The following is a 12,087-nucleotide window of genomic DNA, read 5'->3' as shown; positions in this document are numbered from 1 at the left end:
ATGTGTGCCACTGTAGTAACTGATACCCGATTAGAGCGCTATCTGTGCTCAGCCTCAGATGAGGGTCTGCTCACTGACTCTCTCAGGGAGGAGCCATTCTCCTTATTGTTGATGGTGCCTGAAGTCTAGCACCAGCTTCTCAGTGTTCAGCTGAGAAGAGAGATGCCACCCCTATTCATAATTTATTTACCAGAACAAAGTACCTGCCCAACTACAAGGGTGTCTCAAAGTACATTCCTGTCCTGTGTCCAGTGGGCAGGGAGCAAAAGATACCGGTGAGCATTAATAACTGTCATATGCTTCCTGCAATCTGTTCTGTACCAGGCTTGAGCTGGGGACCAAGGATAAGTAAGTCATGGCCCTCTTTTTTCTTCTTTTTTAAAAAATTTTATTTATTTATTGAGACAAGGTCTTACTATGTAGGCCAGGTTGACCTTGAACTCACAGGGTTCTAACTGCCTCTGCCTCCCTAGTGCTGGAACTAAAAGTATATGTTATATACATACATACATACATACATACTTACATACATACATGCATACATATGTGTGTAAAATAAGCTTTGTATTTGACTAAAATAAAATCGTACCTCTTTAGAAGGTACCACAACACACACACACACACACACACACACATATGCGATAAACATTCATTCTCTTAAATAGCATTTTTCCTTTGTGAAAACATCCAAAATCTTCTCTCCTAGCAAAACACACTACATTAATACAATAACAGAGCACCCGAAACTGCTCTTCCTGTTCCTGGAGCCTGGCCTCACCCTCCCTTCTGCCATCTTCCCTTGCCTCTGGTAACCATTATTTTAGTCTCAATCTCTATGAGTTTGACTTTAAGATTTCGTCTGTGGCGGTTTGAACGGTTTCCTATTGTCTCAGGCTTTTGGATACTTTGTTCCCTGTTGGTGGCCGTTCCAGCTGGCTTAGGAGGTGTGGCCTTGTTGGAGGGGTGTGGCCTTGAAGGGGTACGGCCTTCTTCAAGGAAGTAAGTCCTTGGGGCAGATTTTGAGAACTTAAAGACTTGGGCCACTTTGATTTTCTCTGCTTCCTGTTTTCAGTTCGAGATGTGAGCACTCGGCTGTTCTCGCTGCCACATCTGGTGCTCGCGGCAACAGTCCCCCATAATGGTAGCAGACCCTTACTCCTCTGGAACCACGAGCCCCAAATAAACCCTTCTGTTTACAAGTTGCCTCGGTCATGGTGTTTTATTACAGCGATAGAGACACAACTAAGACGGAAATATGAGACCGCACAGCATTTGTTTTTCTGATTCTGAGTTTTTCCACCTGTGGCTGTCCTCCAGCTTCACTCCATTGACAGGGTCCCCCCCCCTTGCTAAGGCTGAATAGTATTCCTCTGCAGATGTATCTCATTTCCTTCATCCATTCATCAGCTGATGGGCACTTCCATCCTCACGGTGGTCACACCTGGCTGTTGTGACTGGCGCTGGTGTGAACAGGAGTGAACATTCCTCTGTGGGCATACACATCTCGTTTATTTTGCAGACATAGATGTGATGATCTGAATCGGAAAAGTCACCCATAGGCTGTGGCATTTAAACATTTAGTCCCTGGTTGGTGGGAGTAGGAGGGGAGGTTTAGAAGATGGGCCTTGAGACAGGAAGTCAGTCTTTAGGGACAGGCTTTAAGACTAAAAGCCTTAAGCCATTTCCAGTTTGATCTGGGTTTCCTGTTTGTGTTGAGAGGGAACTCTCGGCTTTGGCTCCTGCTGCCATGCCAAGCTGCTACGGCCCTACTTCCTACCATGATGGACTCTTATCCGCTCTGGAAACATAAGCCTAAATAAACTCCTCTCTAGTTTCTTTGGACATGGTGTTTAATCACAGCAACAGTAAGGTAACTAATATAATAACAGTGAGATTGCTGAATCAGATGAAAGGGAGCGTCTCACTGTAGTGTTGCTTTGGGTTTCACTGATCACTAGTGATGCTGAGTGATTCGTTGTATATCTGTGGGCATCCTGGTCCCTCCTTAAAAGGCTCCTCCGTGGCTGCAGCACAGAACCAATGCCATGGTCTTGGGGTTTACACCCTGCTGCATCTCAGACCACTGCATTAGCTAGACTAGGCTTCACAAACTCAAACACCTCTGGGAGTCAGGAAGTGGATGTCAGCACATGGGCTGGTTGAGAAGGGAAGGGTAGTCTTGGAGATAAGGAGAATGTAATTTAAGCTGTGTTTGCTTCTCAGTTTCCAATTATCAATTAAAAGGCCCGTTTGTTAACGCTAGCCATTAATATGTTTATATACCCACATACATGCACAAATCCTATTAGCCAGAGAGAGTACACCTGCGGATCAGCAGTAACCCATGAATGGCAGTGCCAATGTGTGCTACTCAAGTCCAGAACAGGGAATACATTTGCTTGTGCTCTGTGTAGGTCTGTCCACATCAACGGTATGGTCTTAGCTATTGGCATGCACCCTAAAGGAACACATGTTCTGTTGAGGCCTACCCACTCTCTCAGCATAGCTGTAGCCATCTTGTTCCATGCCTAACAGCTATTTCCTGTTGTTGCTGTAATATGCCTGCCAGTCATTGACACAGAAAAATAACTGGACTCAGAGTTTGTTCTCTGTTAGGTTCTGTATGTTCTGAGGTCTGTTAATCCTAAGAAATTCCTAAAGCTTTATGTAGGACCCATCAAATTAAAGGTCAATACAAACCGTCATGTCTAAAATGGCTTGAGTCAGTGCTGACCACCAGGCAGCACTTCCTACATGTTCCTATAACCTATGAGCTATGTGCTTATCAATTATTGTGAAGGTGTGTGTCTAATAAACTATCCCTGTCTGCCCGAGATTGATGTTTGTATGGGGTGACTCCTGTACCCCAACATGTGCCTAAAAGGGTCACATAAGAGCTGGAGCTGGTGCACAGGTGGGCAGCATGGGAGATTGTACGTATAAGCTTGTGTCTGTAAGCGTGAGTGCATGCATTAGTGTGTGTGTGTGTGTGTGTGTGTGTGTGTTAGCATTCATGTGCCGTGGTATGTGTATGGTCAGAGGACAGCACTGTCTATCTTACATCTTTTGCTGTCATTACTGCATTAGCCAGGCCAGTTGACCCTGCAGGTTTCTGGTGTCTCTCCTATTTCTGCATCTCATATTACCACAGGAACTGATGTAGTTACAGATGTGTACTTCTTGTCTTACTTAGGGTTTCTATTGCTGCAATGAAACACCATGACCCACAAGAAGCTGTGGAGGGAAGTTTATTTGGCTTACACTTCTACACTGTAGGTCATCACTGAAGAAGTCAGCACAGACTCAAACAGGGCAGGAACCTGGAAGCAGGGGCTGATGCAGAGGCCATGGAAGTTGCTTCTTACTGGTTTGCTCAGCCTGCTTGCTTTCTCACAGACCCCAGGACCACCAGCCCACAGAGGGCAACACCAAAAAGGAGCTGGGTCCTCCCCGAATCATCACCAATTAAGAAAATGCCCTACAGGCTTGCCTGCAGCCTGATCTTGAGGCATTTTCTCTTTTCCAGCACTTTCCTCTCACATGACTCTAGCTTGTGTTGACATACAACTATCCAGCATAACTGTGTGCCTGCCAGATTTTATGTGGGTTCTGGGATTCGAACTCAGACCCTCACACTTCCACAACAAGCGCTTTATCCACTGAGCTATACCCCAGACCATTATGGGAGACTTTTTAAACAGTTCAGTTCTACTCAGTATTTATGACTGGTCTCCTGTGTGCCGGGCTCAGAAGCTGTTTGCCAGAGATATGAAGGAAACAAGAGAGTCACAGCTCTGTTCTTAAAGACCCTACTGCCACGAGGGGAAGTTACAGGACCTGGGGAGAGCTCCCTTAAGAAAACCAATGGAGGCAGGGCAGTGGTGGCACACAACTTTTAAGTTGGCACTAGGGAGCAGAGGCAGGTGAATCTGAGTTCGAGGCAGCCAGCTTGGTCTACAGAGTGAGTTCAAGGACAGTTAGAGCTACACAGAGAAACCAACCATTCCAGCCCCGCCCTTCCCCCCACCCCAAAAAAAATCAATGGAGAACAGAATATAACAATCGTGATGAGAGCAGTTCCTGAGCACGGGGTCTGTGCCATTATTCTCAGTGTGTTCCCTGTCATTAAGCTATGTGACTCTTCTCTTGCCTAGATGCCTTCATAATGCTTTCTGTTGGAAAGTGTGGCTCAGGAAGATCAACTCAATCAGTCACCATGTAGCAATTCTCATTGACCCAAGCATAGTACAGGTGGGCACTCTTTCAGACAGGATCAGGAGTTCAAGGCCATCCTTGGCTACATAGCAAGTTCTAGGTCAGTCTGGGCTACATGAGACCAATGTTAAAAATCAAATTAAGGCAGGCCTGGTTTCACGCATGTACTTAAATAGGGGGTGGGTAGTCAGGTGAGGCTTCTCGAAAGTATAGAGCATGCACCGAATTGTTGAAGTCAGTAAAAGTATAAAATATTAATGTTATACTGCTTCAAAAAGCTTTTTTTAAATGAATTGAGGTGAATGTATTAAAACTAACCATTAAAGCCTTTTTATGAGGCTCCTGGGAAATGCAGTGTGAACAGCACTGAAGCCCAGAGAGGGGAATAACTTACTTCCACAGCTCCAACTGTGGACCAGAGCCTCAGCCAAAGCTCCACTTTTCATAAGCTAGGAGGACAAAACCAAGATGGCTCCTAAAAACTTCATCTCTTGCAGTGAATGGGATATTCCTTTTGCTCTGAGTGAGGCTCATCTGGGAGACTACAGAAAGGACCGTGTGACTTCCAAAGCTAGCTCATAAAAGACACGAGAGCTCCTATAGCCCTTCTAATATCACTGCTGCCTTACAGAAGAGTGTGCATGGTAAGGAACTGAGGCTTCTCATTGACAACTAGAAGCAAGCAAGCACAATGGAGTGATCCATCCATTTTGGACACTGACCTCCCAGCGACAGCTAAGCCTCCTAATGACAACCAGCACCTTTAAATGGAAGCTCTGGTAAGACTCCAACCAACCTAGGTACATTTCTTCCAAATTCCTGATCCACAAGAATTGAGCTAATGTGTTCCTTGGCTGTCTCGAATCACAAAAGTTTCTGCTTCTTAGCAGACCTGACCTTTATGCAGAACCAGGGATCCCATTTAGGAAAATCTTTCCTCTATAGCCTTTGTACACAATGAGGGTGTACTCTTGTCTTTACAAAGCCTTTAACCCATCTCTGTTGACCTCAAGCAAAAACAGGTAAAATTATCAAATTTGAGGCATTCAACCCAGAAAGGCAAAAAAATATTTTTTTTGAAGAGGCTTTCCCCTTTATTGAAGGAAGATCCAGTTTTGTTTTGTTTTTTTGAGAACAAAGTAACTTTATCTCTTCACTGGGCCTCACAGAAATTTGGTTCCCACGCAACTCAAAGACCTAACAACCAAAATTGCTGTTAGATACAGCACTGAAAAAGTAGCAAGTAATTAGGAAATGGCAATTTATAATAACACTGGAGTGTCTCCGTTAACAGGTCACAGGGATGCTTTACGTAGCATGTGACTTCTCATAGTGTTTCCATAACGACCTCTGAGGTAGGTGGGGAGATAAGGCAGCAATAGCTCAGGATCTGTCCTCAGTCATGGTCAGAAAAATCAAAGAGTAGTTCTAGGGACTTGGACTAGAAGCTTTCCATTGCAGAACCGTCATCCCAGGCTAAGGTGAATGAATGTCCTTCAGCTGGGGCTGTCCTCTGAGATTAACGTGCACTTGAAAGTCTCCTTGAAGGCCACAAGGAAAGATGGCATTACTTCATCCACAGTGACGAGTCTCTGAAGTGCCTCACTCAGTGAAGTGACTCCAGTCCCAACCAGTCCACAAGGCACGATGTGCTCAAACCACGTGAGGTCGGTAGAACAATTCAGAGCCAGGCCGTGGGATGTGATGTGTCTTCCACAGCGGACTCCTGCAAGGCAAGCCAAAATGTCTTAGCATAGATAGCTACACTTTCCTTCTTTGGGACCACAGGATCCCTCTAGTGCTGAAAAGTAGAGCTGGGCCATATCTCTGGGAACCCGGATGGAACACAAACTGGGTCAATGGCGGTGGTGGTTGTGGTTACACATCGGCTGCCCTTATTTTAAAGATTCGTTTAGCACAGGAATTGCGTTTCCATTGGAAGTTTTAAATTTTGGCATCCTGCCCCCCCGCCCCCGCGCCACGTCCCCCCGTTGTGAGTCACAGGAAGTAACCTGGCAATTCAAGCCTAGTGTTTCTCTATTCATGAGTGCGGAACTAGGGGACTCTTCAGTCTCAGCTCCAAGAGTGAGGTCAGAGGCATTTCCAGGTCAGAGCTTCCCAAGACTGGTCCTGGCCCGGCTCCGCCCCGGCGCGCTCACCGATAGCGCAGATCTTGCGCTCGCCTAGCCAGACACCAGTGTAGGGCGGCGGCCGCGCGCGGGCGCCCCGCAGGCCCCGGAGCTCGCACAGACGCACAGCGCACGCCTCCAGCGCCGCCACGTGGGTGCGCAGGCGCAGGCCTAGAAGCCGCAGGTCAAGCACCGGGTGGCAGAGCAGCTGGCCCGGGCCGTGGAAAGTGGCCAGGCCGCCGCGGCCGGTGGCGCGCACCTCAGCTCCCAGGGCCCTCAGCCGCGTAGTCTCCTCGGGTGTCAGGCCGCCGCGTAGCCCGCCCGTGTACACCGGCCCCGCTGGCTCGCAGACCAAGAGCACGCCCGCTTTGGTCCCCGACAAGGTCCCGGGGCGAGGGTCGGCCTGTAGCCGCCTTAGCCAATGCTCCTGCAGCTCCAGGAACTCAGAGTAGTGCACCCGCCCGAGCCAAAGCAGCCGGACGGCGGGAAGCGACATTGCGCGGGAGGCGGTGCGCGTGGGCCCCGCCTTCTGTTCGGTCTAGGGGCGGGGACAGAGCCCCTGAGTGGCGCTTCAGTTCCCGCCTACTTGTGTGACCCAGAGTCCAGCAGGATTGGTCTTATCCACCCTTTCATTCCAATAATCATTCTTTAGTATGTTCTGTGTTCTACAGACCCAGTCCTAGGACCGTGACACTGTAGTGCACAGTGTTTGAGAAACGAAGATCCAACCCCGAGAGCTTAGGTGTTCACAGCTGACAAGCTAATATTAAAGTTTTATAGTGTTTTAAAGAAAAACAGAATTCAATAATATATTGAATTCTAGAAAACTGAAAGGGAGACTAGTGTGCAAAGAAGTTTATTGTGGGTTGGTGTGGGATGTAGCAGGTGCTTTAAGATATATAAGACCGGGGGGGGGGGTGTTTGGGGATTTAGCTCAGTGGTAGAGCGCTTGCCTAGCAAGCGCAAGACCCTGGGTTCGGTCCCCAGCTCTGAAAAAAAAAAGAAAAAAAAATTCTAAAAGATATATAAGACCGGAAAGAAGCAGGATTAGGCAGACTCTAGTTGTGCAGGGAAACCGTTGCATTAGATTCCTTCCTTAGCTATTCCCCAGGAATGCTTTGAGTCTAGCCTGGCCCATTAGAATTATTCTAGATTAAAGCAAATGGGCAGAAATGCATATCCTACATTGATGGGTTTCAAACACAAGCCACTCCTGGGAAGGCACCGTTAATCTTTAGGGGTTGCTTCCCTTATGCAGGCACATTCTGAGGTGAACTCCAGTGTGAGTCATCAGGCGACCCAGATCCAGAGGCTGAGGGAAGGACAGGGACTGGAGATCAAGATTAATTTGTGAAAGAAACCAGTTGGCCCAGAAACCCTTCCTGACCTGAGCTTCATACAACAGAGAATGTGTCAGGAAAGGCCTCAGAACTACAATTTGGAGAGGTAGAAGTCAAAGTCCTATAAAGGGTCCTGAGCCCTCAGTCCCCAAGGCTTTTATTAGCCCACTAGCTCACTCTCATTCGTGGGAATGTTTTTCTTTTTTTAATAACCACTCCCTGTTTCTAACCACACTGTGTGTCTCTGGTGCAGTACTCTGACCTGGGACATAACTCAGATCTGCGCTGTCCACTAACTTTTCCCCCTCTTTTCTTTATTTCCTTTTTAGATATTGGCCTAAAGCCTGAGCCTACGTCCCTGCACTGTGGGCTTTCTCACTCTCTGAGACCCCCCACCTCTGCCATGCAGCTACTCGCCTACCTCCATCACAGAAGATCCTCCTGCCTCTGCCTCCTAACTGTTGGGATGGACTTTGACTCTTAGTGGCTCCAGTAACACCGGGTGTGGGTGGGGCAGGAAAGAGCAAGAACCGAGTAACAACTTGAATGAGGCTCAATGCCAAGAATTAACACGGTGGACAGACTGGAACAGGAAACATATATAATAGTGGGTTTCAGAGCAGATGACTGAAGTTATTGTGAGTCATCAATGGTGGGGATGTGGTTTAAAAAAAGTAAACATTTAGATGGCTCCAGGCTCTGGGAGAAGAGGTGTTGAAAAGTGGGGTTACATAAGGCCCTGTTCCAGAGCACCTACATCGTATTAATAATTCCGTGTAGGGTGGGGAAAGTAACTGCAATGATTTGGTTCCTGTTTAAGATGAACTCGGTTCCTGCCGAATACTTGTCCTGGTGTGAAGCAGAGGAAAGCCGAGCATCGGGGTCATTTTCTGTCTCAGTCACTGTGTACACTCCTTTGAAGTAGGCAATGCACAGTTTGATTCTCGGGTCCTCATCTCCCCTAACTAGCGTCCGACACCTATAGGGCCTTAGGAGATATTTGCAGAATGAAAGAACAACCCGTTAAATAGTTTGTCATGCATGTCATTGAACTGAGAGCCTTCACCAAGGGACATGGCAACCTCCAAGCTCCTAAATGATCCCAGATTTTCAGGACCTAAGACGATCAGATCATCGCTGTAGAAAGTGTTTATTCATAGCGTGCTGAGTCCAATTTACACCCACCAGGCTCAGCCCAGAGTCTCCCTCCCCACACCCTGCCCTCCTCCTATTTCTTTTAACACTTTCTGAACCTTTGCTGACTCTAATCTACCTAGGTTATTACAGGTTGTTATGAATGTTCTTAAGGGATGGATGGTACTGGGCTTTGTATGTTTAGATGGGCAATTATATCTTATCAATTGGGCCAAAGGTTATTGTGCTGTGTGATCTTTTATGTGAGGGTTTGAGTGTAGGAAAGTGTGTGGAAGCAGGAGACACTGGGCTGCCTTGGAGTTGGGAGGTGTTTCCTTCAAGATATCTAGCAGATACCTTGGTGCACCTCAGTGCCGGACCAAGTGAGGTAAAAGACAGGCATACTTTTTTTTTTCATTTTTTATATTTTTACAATAACATTTCCACATGTCAGAATTTATTTAATAACGATAAATCCCTGAGCTACATTGGTTGTATTGGCTGCTCTTTGTATTCCCAATTTCCCCTGATAGCTGGCCAAAGCAAACACAGTTTCTTTTATTTCCATCTTAACTACTAATCTCAGCTCTCAGACCACAATTACATATCACACAGTAAATATATGTCTAAGTATGTATACATGTAGGTTACTGAATGGCTACAAAGGATTAAATGCCCATAGTGGAGTTCAGGAGGTCCCGAAGAGGTCAGATACAAAGACAGTCACTGAGGGTGGTTAGATAAGGCATTAATGAACCCGGCTGAAGGCACTGGTAGCTGTCAGGTCAAGCAGCAGGGTCAGGGTTAGGCAAGGTGTGAGACTGCGGAGGTCACAGAGGTGGAGAACCAGGTCAACCAGATGGATGGCAGACACTGATAGGCGGACGGTCAGTGGGGAGTAAGCTCAGGCTGCAGTTCTCGGGACAGGTGGGCGTTCCCAGGACAGTTGGACAGTCTCTGCCTGTGGTCTTTCAAGCCGCATGCCAGGTGGACAGAGGATGGTTCGCCATCACAGTGGTTGATGCCTTCCTTTTTGTGGGGTCCAGGCAAAGGCGTTGCACCCTTTTCTCTATTTGGAGTGTTGGATACATTCTTGGGTCTTAATTTCTTGATATGATTTTAATATGCCATGTATTCCAATAGCCCCGATTTGCTTTGATAAGTTTACAGGATGGTACTCTTTTTTTTTTTTCTTTTTTTACCTTTGGGAGTAAATTCTGTCTGTTAGTGGCTTGGGGGTGGTACCAGGCAGATGGTGTTATTTAAATACCTATCAAGAGCAGAGTCATCCTGCCTCTTTTTACAATCAAAATGGAGTCAAGCGCTGCTTGTAAAAATGGAGTCTCTCAGGGCAAGGAACAAACTGAAGAATGTCTTACACACTGTAGATAATGGAGTAGGGGACAGTCTGATGTGAGCAGTATTTTAATAATCCATAAAGTAGATGCTATTATTGTCCTCATAGAACAACTGAGGAAACGGGGTTCTAGAATCTGACTTGCTTGCTTACTTACCATTGACTAGAAGGTAGCAAGGAAAAGGTTCCCCTCTAGGTGGTCAAGTGCCAGAGTCCATAGCCTTAACCTTAACCCTCTCTAATTGATCTTTAAATACACACACACACACACACACACACACACACACACACACACACACACCCTCTTGTTTCACACATGATAGGCAGAAAATGTTTGCTGGGTAAGTGTATAAATAGATCACCATGGGAAGCTGAGTGTATGAAGGGAACGGAGTTGCTGTGTGAAATACAGTCCTACCCCACACTTTACCATCCCAATAGGTGACAGAGATTCAAAATACAAATTTTCTTGATATGTTGGCTCATATCTATAATCTCAGCACTTGGGAAATCAGGAACTAAGGTTAATTGGGGCTACCTACAAGTTTGAGGCGAGTTACATGAAACTCTATGTCGGGAAAAAACCCACAAGGTAAAATAAATGAAAGTGTGCTTTTTGTCCCTGTCTTCAAGAAGCTGCCAATCTCTGTGCAGAGATAGACCCATTTGCAGACAATAGCAATGCAATATGCAGAAGAGGGAGCCATGAACTTTGCCCTAAAGGGTCAGGAAACATGTCTTTGTCAACAGGACAGAGCCATCTGTATGTCCCCCCTGACCCTAGCCTACAGTACAAGGCAGAACAATCTACCTTCTTGGCTGCTGCCTACAGTCCTGCTGTCACGTCCTAGAGTCGTCTATGGGTTAGACCTAGTGTTCTTGCTGGCTGCCATGCCTCTAAATGGAACCTCACCCCTAATCCATGGAGTGTGACCATTGTCTTTGATCCCGCACAACTACCTGAAGCATACAGTAAGACCGGGGACTTAATTCTCCTGGTCTTAAGCACAGTTGTCACCATACTCAGGGTCTATCAAGGACTAAAGCTGGAACAGTGACGTCATATCGAACCACCAAATCTTGTGGGGCCTCTTTTGTTCTTTCTTGCCGATAGTCTGAAATTGGTTTGTAGCAGTGGTCCATTTCCCAATCAAATCATACACTATGCCCATCATTTAAAACCGATGGCTGTTTGAGGTACAGGAAGGGAACTCAGAAGGTCCTCTTCTTAGCCTCCCCCTTCTTGTCTCAGCCTTCAAGTCATTTTTTTTTAATTCAACTTGCTCGACTAATTTAGATTAAGTGTATGACGTTTTGCCTGCTGCCCGCAGAGGTCAGAAAGGATATTGGACAGCCTGAAACCAGAGTTACAGATGGTTGTAAGCCATTATATGGGTGCTGGGAACTGCGCCAACTATCTGGCCTCATTGCATTATCTTTTAAAAAATATTTATTTTTATTATACTTAATTATGGGTATGTATCTGTGTATAGATATGTGCACCCGAGTGCACGTGCTCCTAGATTGTTGGTTCTAAAGCTTCCTAATGCTGCGATCCTTTAATACAGTTTCTCTTGTGTGGTGACCTCCAAGCATAAAGTTATTTTCATTGCTACTTCATAATTGTAATATTTCCGCTGTCATGAATCATAATTCAAATATCTGTGTTTTCCGATGGTCTTAGGTCATTCAACCCTAAAGGTGTCACAGCCGACAGGTTAAGAAACAACGTCCTAGAAATAATAGGCTTTAGACCGCCTGAAGCTGGAGTTATAGACCATTGTGAGGCACTTGATGTGGGTCCTCAGAATAGAACTCAGGTCCTCTGGGAAAACGGCACATGCTCTTAGCCACTGAGCTGCCACTCAAGCCCCACTTGATTTCCCTTTTTCCCATCACTGGCTTTTAACAG

The 12,087-nt window shown here is 46.4% G+C and overlaps 1 protein-coding gene across 1 annotated transcript; it reads right to left on the bottom strand.

The window, feature by feature from the left end:
* Positions 1-5,338: 5,338 nt before the first annotated feature.
* Lipt2 (lipoyl(octanoyl) transferase 2) lies at positions 5,339-6,857 on the bottom strand. Its single transcript, XM_032893034.1, has 2 exons — positions 6,375-6,857; positions 5,339-5,941 (listed from the first exon to the last, which is right to left on the bottom strand). The coding sequence occupies exons 1-2, from the start codon at positions 6,838-6,840 to the stop codon at positions 5,712-5,714; spliced, it is 696 nt and encodes a 231-aa protein (XP_032748925.1). The 5' UTR covers positions 6,841-6,857; the 3' UTR covers positions 5,339-5,711.
* Between the last annotated feature and the right edge of the window lie 5,230 nt (positions 6,858-12,087).

The sequence above is a fragment of the Rattus rattus genome, chromosome 2 (genome assembly GCF_011064425.1).
Source record: "Rattus rattus isolate New Zealand chromosome 2, Rrattus_CSIRO_v1, whole genome shotgun sequence".
NCBI classification, from domain to species: Eukaryota; Metazoa; Chordata; class Mammalia; order Rodentia; family Muridae; genus Rattus; species Rattus rattus.
This window is presented reverse-complemented; position numbering and strand designations above follow the sequence as displayed.